The sequence below is a fragment of the Ambystoma mexicanum genome, chromosome 1q (genome assembly GCF_040938575.1).
Source record: "Ambystoma mexicanum isolate Mex_15411 chromosome 1q, UKY_AmexF1_1, whole genome shotgun sequence".
NCBI lineage: Eukaryota > Metazoa > Chordata > Amphibia > Caudata > Ambystomatidae > Ambystoma > Ambystoma mexicanum.
Window position 1 is genome coordinate 657,572,022 of NC_090922.1, and position 18,716 is coordinate 657,590,737.

Here is an 18,716-nt window from a genome sequence, read left to right on the forward strand (position 1 = left end):
GTAGTGCGAGCCCTGGCACCATAAAGCCTTGCGGACAATGCAAAGGGTCTTGAACTTGATCCTTGCAGCCACCGGGAGCCAGTGGAGAGATTTCAGTGCTGGAGAGACACAGTCCTTGGGCTTGAGGCCAAAGATATGTCTTGCAGTCCTGTTCTGGATTAGTTGCAGAGGGTGGAGTGTAGAGGAAGGCAGATTTAGAAAGAGGCTGTTGCAGTAGTCCAGCCTAGAGAGAACCACCAGGGCTCTGGAGACAGTGAGCATCTGGGGGGAAAGTGTGAAAGGGCAGTGCCCCTTTGAGTCGGTGCAGCTGGTAGTGGGACTTCTTGGCAACGTCCAAGATGTGAGGAATGAAAGAGTGAATGGAGTTGAAGATGACCCCAATGTTTTCTGCCTCCCAGGAAGGAGAAGGAAGAGGGTCCTATGTGGGTGGCCAGAGAGAAGGGAAAGCAGGGGCAGGGGTCCCAATGAGAAGAATCTCCGCCTTACTGGCATTCAGGCCGAGATCTTTGGAGGTGCACCAATACTGAATCAGACAGTCTGGAATGAGCGAACAGGAGAGGAGGCTGAGGGCAGTCTGAAGGAAAGCTGAGCGTCATCTGCTTAACACTGAAAGTTGGAGGAGAAGGTAGAGATCAGGTGGGCCAAGGGGGCCAAGTAGAGGTTGAAAAAACAGGATGAGAGGATGGAGCCCTGCGGAACGCCACAGGTAGAGAGAGTGGTGGCAGAAAGAAAGGGACCAAGTTGGATCTGGGAGGGGTAGTCCAAGAGGAAGGTCAGCCACTCCAGGGCCTGATCCGTAATGTCCAGTTTCTCACTGGGTCGATTGATGAGGATGGTATGGTTGACCATGTCGAAAGCAGAGGAAAGATCAAGGAGGATGGGGACAGAAGGATTGCTGAAATCAAGGTTGGAGAGCAGATTTTCGCCTCTGGCAGCTCTAAAGCCAGACTGATGGTCATGGGGGCAACCAACGGATTCAGTGTGAAGAGTAAGCTGGGAGATTGTTAGCTTTTCCAAGAGTTCGCCCAGAAAAGGGTAATGGAGATTGGGTGACAGTTTGCCGGGCAGGTAGGATCAGCAGATGGCTTTTTGAGGAGGGGTTGCACAAGGGAGTGCTTAAGGGGGAGGGGAAAGTTCCAGTGGCGAGAGAGTGATTACAGAAATCGGCCAAGGCTGGAGCGAGGGTGTCCATATGGTCCTTGATGGTTTTGGGGGTGCAGGGGAGCACCTGTTTGGACGACACTTTCATAGATCGGACTTGTCTAGAAATGTTGTCAGAGGGAAAGAGGAGAAAGGAGGAGGAGGAGGAGGAGGAGGAGAGGGAGGTAAGGAGGCAGAGGAAGAGGGGATGGAGGACAGGATGTGAGTTTTAGCAGAGAAGTGAGAGGCCAGAGCCGCACAGAGGGCCTGGAAAGGAACAGGAGAGGTAGAAACTACAACAGGATTGGCCAGTTTCTTGCAGATTTTCAATATTTCAGGCCGTGTTCTAGGTCACAGAGACGCGGGCTTGTATGTGTGCTCTCTTCTTGGACAGGACAGAGAGTTTGTATTGCCTTTGAAGAAGGCAGCAGGCCAGTTTGTCAGAGGATGCGCACAAAACCCTCAACTTCCTATCAGCCACCCTGCACTTGCGTTTCAGGGCGGCAAAGTCGGAATCCTACCAAGAGTAGCACTTGGAGGTACGCTTCAGATGGATTCTCATGACGGGGGCAAGGATGTCCAGGGTGTTGGCAATAGAAAGATGCAGAATATAAAGAACTGTGTCTGGGTGTGAGTCAGCCGCAGGAGTAGGAAGAGCAGAGAAAGTAGAGGCAGAGGCCTCCACTGACGCACGCTTCATGGGCCGAATGGCAGAGCAGGTAGGTGGCAGTGCTGAGGGGCGGTTTGCCTGAGGGATAGAGAGTTCCCGATGAGGGGAGAGTAGAAAGTGGTCAGTCCAAGAGAGCGGAGTTGTCAGAGGGGTGTGGCGGGGGGGAATGTCTGAGGTAAAGAGAACATCCAAAGTATGTCTGGCAGAGTGTCGGGCCAGAGGGCAGAATGGAAAGTGAGTGTCGCAAAGAATGTTGAAAAGCCAGAAGGAGGGATTATAAGCATCCAGGTGGATTTTGAGATCTCCGAGGAGAAGTTGAGAAGTAGAGGCAAGGAGAGAAGAGGAGAGGTCGGCCTATTCAGAGGAAGAGGGCGGCCTGAGTAGCGAGCCAACTTGCTTCCCTTCTTTGAACCTAATGCCCAGCTTCAATTACATACCCTCTGGTACTAGTAACCCTCAGGGCAAAGGAAGGAGAGTTGCAGCAAGATAAGTCAAGTCAAGGGGGAGTTATGAGCCAAGATGTCTTACGAACTCTGTAGAACCTGTGATCTTTCTGGTCCCAAAGCCATGTTGGAGATCCCTGCTTCTCCAGCATGGGTTCTGGCATGGATTCTCATGCTCATGAATATTCCCTGTCGTCGGGCCAGGAATTCTTGGTAAACAAGAAAGCAATATTGCTTTAAAGCTTGAATACTGCCTTTCACCCATTATCCAATCACTGAAGACCATGTAATACTGCACCCATCCAATGACGGTCGTCTCCCTGATACCCGGCCCAGCGGCCATCTTCAGATTTTTACCGCACGTTTCGGTGCAGGGAATGTTAATGTTAAAGGTATTTATATAGCGCATCGTCACCAACAGAGTTGCTCTCCAGGCGCTCAGGCAGATCTGTAAAGAAAGGTGGACGGGGTGGATTAGTGGGTGTAGAGGGCGTAGGAAAGTGAGAGATGGTGTACTGTTGGCAGCTTCTGTTCGCTTTTCACCGTGCACTGAGCTTGGGTGTGAAAATAGGATCGAAGCGGGACCTCGCGTGCTGTTGTTGAGATCTATGTGTTGGTTGTTTGTTGTTGCGGTGTGGTGAAGTCTGTGCGGTTTTCTGTGAGAGGTGGTTGTGTTGGTTTTGTGTGAATTAAGTAAGCAGAAATTAGAGGTTTTGGTTAGTGAGTTGTCTCATAATCCCTGTAGTTTAGTTTATGTATCAGGTAGTCATGTGGGTTGGTATATTCTCTCTTGGTTTATTGATTGTCTAGTTTCTGTGGTGATACTGTGGCTATTTCAGCAGATAAAATGGCATAGTACCCCAGGTTAGGTGAGCATTGTCCCTAGATCGATAGTGGGGTTTTATTATCATTGCCCAGCTTCTTCTTATCTATTTACTGTCGGTAGTTCATTGGGTAGTATAAACTTCTCTTCCCTTTTCTGACTGTGTAGTTTCAGAGCCGGGGCAAAGTTTGGCCCCCAGCTAGGCTGTTGAGCTTGGTGCACCCAGGTTGCGGGCATAAGTCCTTCATAGGTGGTGGAGTTATATTATCTCTCCCCGTTCTTTCCTATGCATTACTGTCTTTGTTCCATTGCTGCCTGTGTCCCCGAAGTTGCCAGGTGCCATTGCTGGGTGATACCTTGTTCTCCCTTCAGATTGAAAGATGGGTGTTCTAGTTACAATTGGTGAGGATTGTTTTAATTGATAAGTAGTTATGTTACATGTCCATATATCCTTATTGATGAGGGTTGATGATTTAGGGAGTCAGGGTAGGTTTTCCTCTCGGCCTAGTTCCTCAGTGTATGTCCTTATGGGCATTCTATCTGGTTATGGGGTGAAGAGCCATGATTTGAGTAGTTTCCTGAATTGTAGGTGATCTCTTGTGTTCCTTATGTTCTTTGGTAGTTCGTTCCAGGTTTTTGGGGCTAGGTGAGAAAAGGATAGTCCGAGTTTTCTCTTGTTGTATGAGTTGGGTTCCAAACGGATGTCGCTGCTGGATCTGAGTCGCCTTGCAGTGTGGTGGACATTTAGTTTTCTTTTGATGAACTCTGCACCTTGGTCGTGGATTGCTCTGTGAGTTATGCACATTGATTTGAACTTGATCCTCTGTTTGATGGGTAGCCAGTTTTCAGCGCTGGTGTGACGGGTTCTCTTCCAGATAGTTTAAGGAGCAGTCTGGCCGCCGCATTTTGTATGCGTTGGAGTTTATTTAGTAGTCGCTTAGGGAGGCCTAGATATAGGCTGTTGGCGTAGTCTAGTCTGGACATGATGAGGGCGATGACGGCAGTAGTTTTGTTGGCGAATGGTAGGATCCTTTTAACCGATCGCAGGAGAAAGGAGGATTTCTTGATTGGGGCATTTACTTGTGGTTCTAGAGTGAGCTCATTGTCCATCAGGACTCCCAGGTTTTTTTATAGTTGATGATGGGGCTGGAGTTTCACCAAGTTCAGTTGGCCATGGGATGTAGAGGTTGTCTTCTCCGTTTCTGGTGAGGATCATTTTCTGTTTTGCCTGGGTTGAGTTTGAGGTAGTTTAAGTTAATCCAGTTGTATATTTCACAAAGGCAGTTCTCTAGTGTTGCGTTGTCTTCTTGTGGGCCTTGTATTTTGTAGATTATTTTTGTGTCGTCTGCGTAGTTGTAGCAGGTGAGACCATGTCTTTCGATGATGTTAATTAGCTGTGACAGGTAGCTGTTGAATAGAAGTGGCGCGAAGGATGATCCTTGAGGAACTCTGCATGATGATTTTCGAGGGCTTGATTTGGAAGGTTTCATCCATATTGTTTCTGTTCTATGCGTTATGAAGGATCTGACCCAAAGTAAGGCGTTGTCGGTGATTCCAAATTCTTCCAGTCTCATGAGGATGTTGTGGTTGACTGTGTCGAATGCTGCAGAGAGGTCTAGAAGAATAAGAGCGGTGCTGTTGTTTTTGTTTGTCTTTTAGATCGTCCCAGATTGAAATGAGTGCTGTTTCTGTTCCTCTATTGGTCTGAAGCCTACTTGTGCCTGGTTTAATAGGTGATGTTTTTCTATGACGTCTTGGGTTGTTCTGTATATGTAAGTTTCCAGGAGTTTAGCTGGGTAGCGGATGTTGGAGATGGGTCTGTAATTGGAGAGGTCATCTGCATTTTCTGTTGTGTCCTTGAGGAGTGGTTTGATGTATGCTGATTTGAAGGCTTGAGGCACACTTCCTGTTGAGATGGATTGGTTGAGGATGTTCCTGTAGTATTCCATTGGTGTTCCTTGTACAAGAATTGATTTGTAGATGTCAGGGGGGCAGGGATCCACGGGGGAGCCAGATTTGTTGCTTTGGTTTACGAGTTTGATGAGTCTCCACTGATCTGTGTGGGACATTTCGGAGTTTGTTCTGGTGTTCCTTGCATCGGTCAGTGTCTTCAGTGTAGTAGTTGCATAGTCTGTTTTGTATGGTCTGTTGGATGGTCATGATTTTATTTTTGAAGTGGTCTTCAAGGTCACTGCATAATTTCTTCAATGGTATTGGAGTGTTCTTGCAGCCGGGTGGGTTTTTTATTTCGTTTAAAATCAAACTGTTCTTTTTGGGTGTTTGGTGCTTTGAGGATTCTGTTGTCGTAATATTTCCTTTTTGTTTTTTGTATTTCCTTTTTGTTTGAACGGGTATGTTGTTGAAGTTTTAATTTTTTTCTGCAGTCTTTATTGATCCTCAACTAGTTCTAGTTTTCGTTTTTTCCTTTTCATGGCGCCTAGTAGTGGGGTGAACCATTTTGCCTTTGCTCTTTTGCGGGATGGATTGAAGGGTTTTTCTTTTGCAATCTCGTCGATAGTTGTGGTGATCCAGTTGTGAAGTATATCTACTTTAGTATCTAGGTCAGCTTCGCTCATGGTTGTTTGTGGTTTGGTGATCTCCAGTCGTTCCATTAAGTTGGAGTTTTTTATGGTTCTCCAGTTTCTTTTCATGATGGCTGGTAGTTTTTCTTGTTTGTTGGTAATTGGGGAGGGAAATGTGATTATGAATGGGATGAGGTGGTCGCTCCAGAGGATCTGAATCGGTGGTGCTGTGGTAATTAGTTTTCTGTTGGCGAAGATTACGTCTAGTGTATGTCCTGCCGTGTGGGTTGCTCCTTTGACCAGCAGATGTAGTTCCATTGTTATTAGTTGGCTGGTAAGCGATTTATTTTTGTGAGGTTGTGGTTTCTTCATCGAACCAGATGTAGAAGTCTCAGAGGATAATCCGTTGGTTACGCTCGATGGCCAGGTTGGTGATTGCTTCTATGAAGTTGTCTATGAAGGCTGCATCATGCTCGAGTTTTGCTCTCTGAACATTGTTCGATTAAAATTCCCCTTTTTCGATTGAAAATGTACAAAAAAGAAAGTAATTTTACAAGACTGCTGACGACTGTCAGCTCCGGTAACAGGGCTCCGTTGCCGGTTAAGTTTTGAAGTCTACACAATGTGTCTAGTGGAAAGGCCTACCGAGGCCTACTTGGTGCCTCACCATGTCTGAGGAAGGAAGGACAAGTCTCTTCAGGCTCTGCTCCTGGTGTGACTTGCGAAACATCTATTTGGAGGACAAGCACACAAGATGTCTCTGTCTGCATCCCGACCATGAGGAGGACCGATGTGACATTTTCGGCCAAAATAAAGAGACCGCTACTGACGTTTGGTGGTGTGGTTGAAGGAGGACATAGGCCGTGGTGTGGCCTCCGGGAATGCTCAGGCGAAGCCCAGGTGGGTCCGCTCTCCAGAGCGCTCTCCTCCTGGTAATAGATCCAGATCGGCCGAGGCTGGCATAAAGTCATCAAAACACAGTGCTTCTTCACGACAGAAGAAGCTCTTCCGAATGGAACCCTCTTCAAAGTCCTCGGGGACAGGCACTACTACGGCTTAGTCAGCGACTACAAAACAGTCTATGGCTACGACTATGTCGACCAGACCTTAGTTAACGGTTGCTTCATCTTCGATGGCAGTGGGCTCATCTGCCTCAGACGTCAACGGCCACCGCGTCGGTGGCTCCTACTTCGATGTCCACCTCGTCGGTGACTGCTTAGACAGTCACCTCGTCGGCTAGTAAGGAAAGGCAACTGGCAAAGTCTGCAGAGAGTGGTTAGCTGCAGCCAAGACCCACGACTACTGCTTTGTTGGCTGCCACTACCCAGTCAATCAAGGCACTGGTCATGTCTATAGTTCTGGTGGAAGTGGGTAGACCAGGAGACCTGTACACGGAGAGTGCAGTCGGTCCTTTGCCCATTTACGCTAGCTCTGACAACGAGACACGGCATAAGTGCTTGGAGGCAGAGGGCTACAGCCCTGCAGGTGTGGATTTTCCAAGGCATATAAGCCTGTTGAGACACACCAGCATTCTTCCAAGGGCCCCTCTGCAAGCTCAGAGAGCTGTGTCCCAGGACATCCTCTCAGTACTCAGTTCTCTGGTCTCAGAGATATCGCGGCAGATGGGGTGCCAGCGGGTGCGGATGATACCCCCAGATGAAGTCAGGTGATTCCATTCCATGATGGCTTGGTCTTCTGCCCTATTTCCTTTGTACTAGAGGAGAAGAGGAAGGAAGTTTCCTCTACCAGAGTCGTAACCGCAACCAGGAAGACAATGTTATCTGTCCTGCTGCTGGACGAGGTATGGGAAGAGGGCCTGACCCTAATAAAGTTCCTGAGCTCTGCGCCGGTGAAGCGGGACGGGTTAGAGAAAGAATATAGGGTGCCGGACTCAGCCCCGAAATGCCTGCGCTCGCAGCCATCCCCGGATTCATCGGTTTCATCCGCAGCAAGCAAACGGCCGGCGAACCCACCCTCAATCTATGGTACCTCCAGACGAAGAGGGAAAGAAGCTGGATGATCAGGGAAAGTGAATCCTATATACTGCAGCATCGACCATCAAGGCTGCCAACGCTTTGGCCATCCTGGCCTGGTATGACAGAGTTGTGGTTTACCTAGGCCCACTCCTGGAATTCTTGGTGGACGACAAGAGGCAGAAGCGTTGGCACTATTGCAGGTGGGGGAGGTGGCCTCTGAATCTGCCAATGCTGTGGCTATGGACATCGCAGATTCCGGCTTCCGACAAATGGGAAATGGCGTAGCACTTGGGCTTTAAGGTTGGCTGAAGGCTACCAAATTTAGGCCAGAGGTTCAGGCCAAGGTGGTAGATATGCCTTTCGACTGCGATAATCTCTCTGGAAAGGTGGTGGATGAAACACTGCTGGACATCAAGACTGGCACAGAGAAAGCAAGGTCACTAGGAACCCTGCAGCCGCACTGCTATTCTTCCTTTTGGTCCTCCAGGTGTACGTTTGGAAGATCCTCAAAGGGTTACGCCTCTTCTTCCTACAGTCAGCCTTCCCACTCCACAGCGCAGGAATCATACAAAGGTCCCAGGCTTTCGGTGGAGGCTCTCCAGCGCCGGGGAAGCGGAAGCCACAGGCAACCAGACTTGGCCCAGGGCCTGGATCCCCACTGCCACACCTCAGTCGGAGGCAGTCTGTCAAATTTCGTCAATGCTTGGAGAGACATCCCCACAGACGAATGGGTGCTGGACATTCTGCAGAACAGTCACACGCTGGAATTTGAACGCATGTGCCCTCGTATTCCACCTGTAACGAGGAAGGAACAACACACTGACCAGCTGCTGTGGGAAGTGGGAGCCATGCTGGCAATGGGCACAATAGAACCTGTCCAGCGGCGTCTCCGGAGCATATTGCAGATATTTCTAGTCCTAAAAGTCAGGGTGGGTGGGGTGTGGTGCCCAATCCTGGACCTACGGTGCCTCAGCAAATACCTGAGGTCCCAATAGTTCAGGATGGTCACGTTGCAAGTGCTTGGCCAATTCGAGGAAGGGGACTACATGACCACTCTCGATCTGGAAAATGCCTACTTTCACGTCCCCATTGGTTCTGGGAAATCGCTACTAGTTCAAGGCGCTGCCCTTCGTCCTGAAGTTGGCAACAAGGGTGTTCACAAAGTGTTTGGGCCTGGTAGCGGCACAGCGACGTCTTGAGGGGATACACGTCAACCTCTACCTGGACGACTGGTTCATCTGGTCACTTTCTCAGAGCCTGGCAGTGCAACACACAGGAGACATACGCCTGCTAACTGGGCTCGGATTCTCTATCAATTATCCAAAATCTTGCATAACGCCATCAGAGGATGTTCTGTTTCTGGGGGCGTGTTTCGGCACAGTGAAGTCCCTAGTGTTACCCTCAGAAGAGCGGGTGCTGGCCATCATGGGGAAGGTGCATCGTCTGTCCACCATATCTGAGTCATCAAGTTTTACTTGTTCATACCTGTGATCTTTTTGTTGTCCTGTAGGACCTCTGATAACAAGATTACTTGCAACAGAAACCAAATCATGCAGCTCACCAGAGAGCGAATCGGCATCAAGCCTTGCAGCAACGAAACGTTGCACAGATGACGCCAGCACTAGAGACACTCCATTAAACCCAGACACAAACTCTGAAATTGACTGTAATTTTAGGGGGCCACCATTGCTGAAATGCAGTGGACCTGGGTTCAAAAATGGGGGTGGGCTTGAGGCCCTTTTATGTTCTCTCATGCGTGTAACTCGGCCCCAGGGGACAAGGACGTCTTCAATCGGTCAGGGGAACCATCTGACATAGAACCAATGGAAGAGGAAGTATAAAGGAGGGCAGCAAGGCCAAGACCGTGAGGGTTGTTTGGCTGAGGGCAAGGGAGTAGAAGGCGTACCAAGACACCATGAGGGGGAAGGCCGGTGCATGGGAGCATAGAGGAGGATTGCTGAAAGCATGTGTAAGTTGAGGTATTGGTTGGTGAGAGAAAGTGGTACATGGGTGAGAGAAAGTGGTACATGGGTGAGAGTGTTTAAGGTAAGTGAGTGAGGCTATGAGAGAGAAGTAGTTGTGTGAATGAGATTGAGAGAGTTAAGGGTGGGTGACTGGGAGAAGGTGTGGGTGGAGTGTATAGTAAGTGTGGAGTGAGCATGGAGAGTGGTGGGAGTAGAGAGTAGTGGAGATGGGGAGAGTAGTGAGAGTGGTGTAGTGGGAAGGGAAGACCAGGGAGTAGTAGAGGGATAGTAGTAGACGTAAGGCTAGACAGAGACGAGAGGGCAAGAGTAAGAAGAGGAGAGTCTAACAAAGGGAAAGAATAGAACATATGGGCAAGGAGTATAGGAGCATGCAAGGAAGATCTGAGACTTAGGTGATTGAAAGGCACCTTGTTACTATTCTTGGGTACTATGGTTAAGTTACACCTAGAAGACCTTGGATGGGGTAAGTTAGAGAAGGCAATTGCCTTTAGGCCCTCCCCACTAGCAAGCCAGTTCTTCGATAGTAGGCGTTACCAATCTCTAGTGACCACGTTGGAGTTTAAGGAAGCCTGGGCTAGGGAGGCCAAAACTCATGCGAGAAGAGAGAGAGATGACCTTTAGTGATGCCCTTGGAAAACATTTTAATAAAAACCCCTAGTCCGTCTTCAAGAGCTGTGTTCTTAAGGCCATCTGTGCCGTAGCCACATGTGCTAACATTCAGATGTTTAAGTCTACCAAAAGCAAGGAGGATTCCACTGTTGTCATGAGAGTTAAGGGAACTCTGAAAAAGCTGGTGGTAACACTATCAGGTTATGGCATTTGTTGCTTTGTGTGTTATGCTATAGCATTGTTTCGAACAGTTAAGTAGAGATGGTGTGCATACTGTTGGCTTCTAAAGTCTAGCATATTGTAAATATAAGATTGTTAAATATAGTGCATGCTGTTTGGCTTTTAATGTAGAATTCTACAAGTATAAGAATGTTACACATTATGTTCCTTGTTAAAAAAATAGAAACATTATTTCTTGACGTGGGCGATGAGGCTGGGCACGGTCTGTGTGGATCTAAAAGGATTGCAAACTGCACAGAGGCATATGTTGCATGTAACAAGCTGGTGAAATAAAGATCAAGAGGGTAAACTATACAACCCACTCAAAGCTGAGCAGTAGTAGTAATCTAATCTTCTTGTTTTGTTTCCTCCTCAGGCATTTTTCCAGCCTTGCACCACCAAAGCTCTGCCAAGGGAGGCCACCATGCCTCCCAAATTCAAGCGGCATCTGAATGATGACGAGGTCACAGGCTCTGTGAAAAGCGAGAGGGTGAGTCTGATAGTGAACTCTTCTCCTGATCTCCCATAGAATACCCTGCACTGGCATATGCACAGAAGTGAAGTAGTCTTCCTTTGGTCACTCACCTGAGATCCTGTCGCACTATAATGATAAAATTAGCAGCGCAAGCACCGCATGTGTCAGTTTCGCGGGCAGAGAATACGGCCTAGCCTGACAGGTTGTTGAGAGAGCAAGGCATAAATTAGTTTTAAAAAATTGATTAGTAGAGTTTGCTAATTAACATTTTTTTGATTAACAATATTAGTACACAATCGCTAATCAAATGGGTCTGTTTGCTAATGTCACCAGTTTTGCGTACAGCTGAAATAAGAAGTCAGGCCTTGCAAATTCTTTAAAAGTCAGTTAGACTTGCAGGTCGGGTAACTTAGTTTCCCTATTCAACCCAAGATACATGCACTCGACCCAAGCAATGGAGGACAACACATTTAAAATGCGATTTGTGTACAATTGTGCATGTCACGACAAGCCTACTTTGTTTGGCACACTGCTGCCATCCATGCACAGTTTAACTTTTGTTTGACATTTACTCTAAATAAAATAAATGTTACATACAAGTTTCAAACATCTCTTGCAAATGCTACTTGCTCTTCATAAAATTTACTCGACTATGCGAGTGGGCGAAAGGATTTTGAGAGCCACGGCTGAGTTCCTGTAAAATGTAAAAGGTTAGCTGCATGAATGGATGCAAATAAATAGATAAGACAAAAGGCTTTGAAAATAGTTTGGCCAGCTATCTCCTGCAGCTGGTAATATATAATGCAATCATAAAACAAAGCGAGCTCTGGAGGCTAACTACAGTGTTGGGTATTGCAATAGATCAGTAGATGTAGAGATTAGATGGAACTATTGATCACTACTTTGCGTAAGTATCTAGTTCGCTTTGTGTAATCATTATGTAAGCGGAAAGAAAGAGACTAAGCAGAGTGGATTGCGTAGTAGGCAGATAACTGAGCAAACTAGATGGAATATTTGTAGTTTCTGGTCATCCCAATTTCAGGGTCCTGGTATAAAGCAACTGGGTGATAATATAGAAGGTCAAGGAGTATGGGTTTGCTCATTGGTTGAGCACCAGTTGCAAGATAAATGCAACCTGCAGGTTATAGAACTAGGTTTGCCATCAAAGTAATTTGATCAAGTACATTTTCAAAAGTGTTCACTCGTCAATATGATGCATCTCCCCCCCCCCCCAACAAAATGAAATATATTTGAAACAATACACTAACCTAAACTTTACAACAAAGCATGGAGATGATGCAATGTTTTGCTGTATCAATACTCTAATTATGCAGTATGTAACAACTTACATTTTAGGAATGGAATTGCATGACTGTCTTTTAAAAAAATATATATAAAGTTGACACATACTGGTCTTTGCCAAACGGGTTATAGAAAGCTTAATAAAAGTAGCATCCTGATTTTCTGGTTTGCAATTATTTGAAAAATAAAAATAGATTCTTGCCTAGCACTCCCACACATTCGTTTGGCATTTAAGAGTAGAGGACATGATTACTGCTACACTTTCTCTCCATTAGGACTTGAAGTGAACCGAGAAAAGAGATCAGAGGGCAAGAGAGAAAATCAGGGTGAGATGTGCTTTCATCGAAGAGGGCAAGTTAAATAGCTATCTTTGCTACACAAGTGTCCATTTGATTAGCAAACTGACAGAATTGCATAGCAAATTGCTATGTGACACTGCTTATTTTATGCCTTGGAGAGATCAATTTTTCTTGAATTACTGTGTCTATTTATGCCCCCCAATTACTTGAATTGCCAATTATGTATTGAACCCACTGCAATAGGTTTCTCTTCATGGACCCCTAAGTAGGGGCAAGATAAAACGGGGTACTTCACAGTAGTTGACACTTTCCAGAACCGGAAAGTGATTGGGATAGGTGGGAGGCTACAATGGAGAAAAGCACCATGGAAATGTGTAAAGAAACTAAGTGCATAGTTCATAAAGAGAACAATAAATGCATAGGAAATCCAGTCATGTTTTTTCCCCTCTGAGACTGAAGTCATAGTTTATATTACTTGTTCTTGGTCTGCATGTGTCTAGACAGATGGTTGCAATAGGTTATGGGCACAAAGTAACATTTCCTTACTGTATGGATGCAAGATTCCCCACACCACTACACTTTCTTCTTCCAGCCCAAAATCTATGCATGGCCAGTGTCCTAGAGCAAATGGGTGCATAATCTGCTGTGAAATATTCAGAAATTAATCCGCCCTCGTAGATTCAGCATAGTGTGTGCTTCTTCTGGTTGTGTCAAAATACCTTTCCTTGTTCCACAAGTGTTTCAATTGGCATACAGAGCTGATGTTGCAAAGTAAATGCTCTGTTTGGTCTAACATTTTCATCCAAAAGTCAGAGTTTGTATAATTTAAATTAGTCTTGCGTAGTGTAGAATAGTGTTTCACTTAATAGTATTATCGACAGATCCCCCTGCAACAAATGCACCAGTGAGTCAGATATTGCTTAGTCCTGCTTGAGTGTTCCCTCGGAGTTCCCCTTTTAATTAGCAATACACTGTGGTAGGACAGAAGGAAGAGACAGACAATTGTGTGCCAGCTTCACAAAGATTTTATTTAATTAAAAAAAAGTCTAACTTTCCCTATGCTAAGGCTTTCCCTACTGAACGTAACTAAACTAGGGTGCTAGCCATATGTTGTAAAGTCCAAATTAAATTCTGAACTCAGTCCATAAAACAAATCTACTCTAGCACTCCCTTCTCCTGGGATGCTTTTCAGCACAGTTTCTTTTTAATAAGGTATCTTCAAATAGTCTCTGGCTATTCCTTTTAATAGCTCTTCAGGAGATCTCCCCAGGCCCTTGTAGACTTCTCTGCACTTTTCACATTCTTTCTCTTCACACTGAGAAATGTAGATAGTCTCTGTTTGACTCTTGCTTATTATGTACTTGTTCTTCGCTAAGGAAAAAATTAACCCCCCCCCCACACTTTTGGTACTCTTTCCAACTACTGTGAGTATGCAGGGTCCCTGAGTGATTCTCTATGCCTCACTCCCTGGGTCTCGCGCTCTCCCCTTTACCTGAAGTGTCGGGGGTCTGCGTCACCGGATTGGCGTTCTTTTCTGTACTCGCTCAGGATGGTTCTCTGGTTTCTCTTTCTCACTGTTTCCAGCACGCTTTGCTGTGTCTCTGCGGTATCGGCAACAAAAGGGGATTCTCCTGGTTTCCCTTCTGCACCACAACTCCTTCCTTTTGGTTCTCTGATTGCAATCTTCTTCCATGAACAGACCAACTCAGGTCTGTTCCTGGCGTGCAATGCCGACAGGAGGGCTCTCCTTCAGCCCCGCTTGGGCGTCCCTCCAGGAACTACGTCCCTCCAGGAACCATTACCAACTATGTCCTCTCAGTTGTTAGTGTACAGCTGCCACGTCTTCTCTGTAGCTGATTGCAAGCGCATGAAGCAGCATCGCCCTTGGTTTCCCAGCCTTCTCGATCCAGCCAGTTCGAAACTCCTGGGCTTCACTTCCTCCTTCTCAGAGTCCACCTCTTTTTATGACTCATTGCTGGCGCTTCCCCAGCTTTTCAGGACAGTCCCTCCTTTGTGTTTGTGACACATTCATCATTCCTAATTTGTCTGTGTTTTATTAGTCGAGCACTAATTTTTCCTCCCATGTTCTTGCTCGTCACAGGACCAGGTTTTTTCTTTCTGGTATTGCATTACATTAGTATATGTAAGAGGAGTCTGGGTATTTGTTAGTCAGCAGTGCAGTGTTGTACTGAGGGAATAGTATGAAAGGAGTTCCTCATGCAAAAGGGAGAGGAGAGTCTCTCCCTCTGATGTCCCACTGGCCGCTAACCATAGGGGAATTATTGCATAGCGGGCTCGCCTCCCTAGTCTCACAGGAAGGTGCCCCGCCCCTCCCCCACCCTTGGAGAAGTGACTGAATTCCTCCATTCGTCACAAAACCTAAGCTAATGTAAACCCAGTGGTTGATGGAGCCAACTCTGTGTGATGCAGCAGTGATTGCTGTACAGTGTGTGAAGCATTGCATAATGCATCAGCACTCTCTTTCCAGATATTAGCTACTCTGAAAGTATATTTGGTAAATGTCCCTCCTAGCTTCCGTACTTTGTTATACTCCCTTCAAAACATGTTTCCTTCTTGTTGATGACTCTCCTTAAACATGTGTGCTGAGATGGGATCCTCGCATCTCAAACAGTTATTGTTGGCTATATGTCAATGTGTTTATCCCATCCCAAGCATATTTTGCCTGCTTTTGTACGGTGCAGGAAGGGAGGAGGTGATGGTATCTGGGAACATTATCTGCTTTGTTTGAGCAAGTAAGGCACCATTTTGTTCTTACCTGGTATTTTGGGCAAAGCTAGAGGGTGTGTTCCTACATGGTAAAATCCTGGCATGTTGGGGCAATGCCATCACAGGTGTATATTTACATGGGCAAAAGCTGTGCATGCTGTGGAAATACTGGCATTTGTTGCTATCTATACTATATATCCATAGGCGTCGTAAAATTGTACACGACCGCTCGTATAGTCAAGTAGCTGATATGAATTTAGAGTACCATTTGTTTAGTACTGAATCTTGCTAGTGAGTAAAATGACATTCTGGGATGTTTGAAACTTTTATTTCACATGTACTGCAAAGTTTGTTTGCAATAAATGCCAAATGCTTTTTACTGTGGGTAGCTGGCCTCCGTGTGGCAGCAGTGTGCCAAACACAAAGTGGGTTTATGTTGACCTGCACTATTTGGTAACATTTTGGTTGAGTGGATTTCTCTTGGGTCGAGTAGGTAAACAGTTATTTGACCTGCAGGTCTAGCGAGATTTTAAATAATTTGCCAGACCTGATCTACAAAAAGTTCCAACCAACAGGTGGGCATCCATTTGTTTTTCTACACGGTTACTGAATGATTATTCCTGTATGGAGTAGTTTCTATTTGCTCTTGGTTTTTCTCCCTGACATACTCTTCCGTGGAGGCAAGGTACCAAATTATTTCGTTCATAAATATTGTCTTTTTGTGGCAGTACTACTTTCAGGGGTAAACATTTCAAGTTGCATGCTAATAACCATGCCTGAAAAGATCACTTGCTACCTCAATTCTCTACATACACACAGCACACCTTTTCTTACTCGCCTAGACATAATGATCAATAGCCAGTGGCTAGCAACAAGTGCACAGAGTGAGGCCTGCTACTTTGATCTCCTAACAGTTTAAACTGGTGTGTAGGTTTAGTTGTTTCATACATGCTCAGCACCCGCATGCCAAATTGGGTCTAAGTTCAGCCAAGCTACTCCAAGTGAACCTTGGGGGAGGAGGGTCTTTCGTCTCAGCTAGCATGTGCTGTGAATTTGTTTCATTTAGTTTGAAATATTCATCTGTATTTGCTGCATGTCAAACGGGGGGAAAAGTTTATTACAAGTCTATGGGCTCAGAGCATCCATAATTGCACTGAATGTGGCTAATGGATGTATGTAATAAAATGGTGTATTCAGTGTCTATGGAACTGTAACCGATTTTAAATACCCCCAAACGCAGAAGAATGCTCTAGTGCAGTGCATAGGCAGCAAACTTCTTCATGGTCCTTTTACAGACATTGATATTAAATACATTTCCTGAAAGAAATTATATAGTTATTATCACATCGACTAGTCGGAACTGTGCCCTTTCAGAAAAATAATGTGCTGTACATCACTCACCCTTTCTGTGCACCTAAAGGAGCCTTCAATTACTGCGTCAACTAGGTGGCAAGACTCCCTATCTTCTTCCCAAAGCCAAACCTTTTCTTCACAGGAAATACAGCTACATTTATCCACCAAAAGAATTCTCAAGGTATGTTTAGACCAAACAAATATATCTTAGCTGTACCCCAGATTTTATGTTTAGTTTGGTGGGAATTCTCATGGAAGAGAGATTTGGAAGAATCCTATTGCTTATCCCTAGGGTGCTCCAGTTATGCAGCCTCCTGCTCACTCGACAAGAGCCAAGATAACCAAGTCATTTTCTAGAGACATATTCTGAGAGATTTAGACTGCAAGGCAGCCCTACTTTATATACTCAACCAGTTGCAAATCCTTTGGCATAAGCTATGACAAATCTCACTTTGGCCCAGAAGTTCTAAGAAATCTACGCCTAACCAGGTCAGCCAAGACTGCCATCATCTTTTCTTGCTTTTATCATCTTGCACAAAAATGCAGGGAACCGCACTTTTCTTGTTTTCTTGTATAGGTGATGTTTCAGGAAAACCCACTGCATAGTTTTGGTTCCCAGGTTGCACTTTAGCATCAGCCAGTGAGGTTACACAGTGCCACTATTGTGTTGGCTCAGAGGTGCTGCTTAAGCAACGCCATTTTCGGATTAGGGAATTGTTGAATGTCAGCCAACCTTTTTTGTTCACAGTTGCAGCCTTTAGTTTTGGTTCTTAGAAACGGACCTCACAGAAATGTGCTCAGTATCATGGGTTGTATTTCTCCCTTTCCTTCTGATCAACATTAACTTGATCCCATAGCAAGTTGTGATGAGCAGTTTAAACTCTTGTTATGTGGTTTAGTGAGGCTTGCCTAGTTTTGGCTGACATGGTCGTTTTTGACTTGAAAGTGGCTCTTTCCCTCCGCCAATAGTTTTGGGTTGTGTGAGGAGTCGGGAATGAAACTTGGACACCAGTTTGCCATGTTTTTGGTTAAAGACTTTTATTGAAAATAAAAGGGTTTGGGAAAAGGCCTCTGACCTTGCTCTAAGAGGAATTTCCCTACCTAAACAAAAACTAAGGCTCTGTCCTTGTCAGGATGTCAAAAACAAAACAGTCCAGTGTCCAAGGTTCTATTCTGACCCTCACACTATTAACTTGACTCTAAGGTGAAAAAGGGAAGTGTCTTTAACCTTGAGGGGTTTGGAAAAGTGTTCCTAAAGGAAGAATACATGACTATTCTTTAAGGCTAAAGTTCTTGGTTCCAGAGGGTAGTTCCCTTTGCCTGGATACTTCTTTTAAGCCCCTGGACGCTCACACCAGAAAAAATGCAACTCACTAGGGAGAAAGGCCCAATACACTTCTTGCAAGGATAACAGTTCATTTCCACACAAAAATAGGAAGCGCCAACAAAGAACTCTGCTGCCGCAGAACGTTCTGCCAAAATCTGCATGAACAGCACAATATGAAGGTACAAAGCATAATCAGTGACATCCTCACATACAGTAAAGACCTGTGCAGCTGGTTGGTGACACCCTATACGTGGACAGCAGCTCAATAGGGGATGCCAGGCCTTTGGTACCAGCCCTGTCCGTCCATCATCTCCCACATGTGTGATAATGTATTCGTCATCGGTCCCAAGCTGGGTAATTAGCAATTATTTGCAAACTAAACAACACATCCCTATCTATGTAGCAGTGCACCTGGTCTGAGCAGACGGGCCTGGTGGGCTGGGGGAATGCTGAGGTCGTACAAACTCAAACACTTCACTTGCTCCCAGGCAGGCCGCCACCTCTCTAGGGTCTTCCACCCACGTTGTGGGCTATAATGTCATCCCTTCCTGCACCTTGCAGCACAAATCACGTGACCTAGAAGTGAAGGCTGGAAAGCCCTGCTTTCTAATCTTTTTGATCGATCGGGGACCCGAACAGGTTTATGATCAGTGGTCTGGGGCTGGCGGGTACCTTGGAACTCTGAGGTCCTAAAGCTAGGTCCTTTGAGTGCTATAATTTAGGCTTAGGACTGGAGGGGGTCGGAGGCCCGTACCCTTCTTCTTATGGGATCGTATCCTACAAAGATACTCAGCCTTCTCCCATAGCCTTGCAGGGCACATTCTTCCCAGGGCACGAAGGCTGGCA

The 18,716-nt window shown here is 45.9% G+C and overlaps 1 protein-coding gene across 3 annotated transcripts in view; it reads left to right on the plus strand.

Annotated features, from left to right (window-relative positions):
* VAMP4 (vesicle associated membrane protein 4) overlaps positions 1 to 18,716 on the plus strand; it is a 436,264-nt gene that overhangs the window by 67,346 nt on the left and 350,202 nt on the right. For all 3 annotated transcript variants that reach the window (XM_069641244.1, XM_069641243.1, XM_069641245.1), the window contains one exon: positions 10,764 to 10,877. In XM_069641244.1, coding sequence (XP_069497345.1) covers positions 10,812 to 10,877 — 66 coding nt within the window. In that variant the 5' untranslated portion in view covers positions 10,764 to 10,811. The remainder of the gene's footprint in view (positions 1 to 10,763; positions 10,878 to 18,716) is intronic.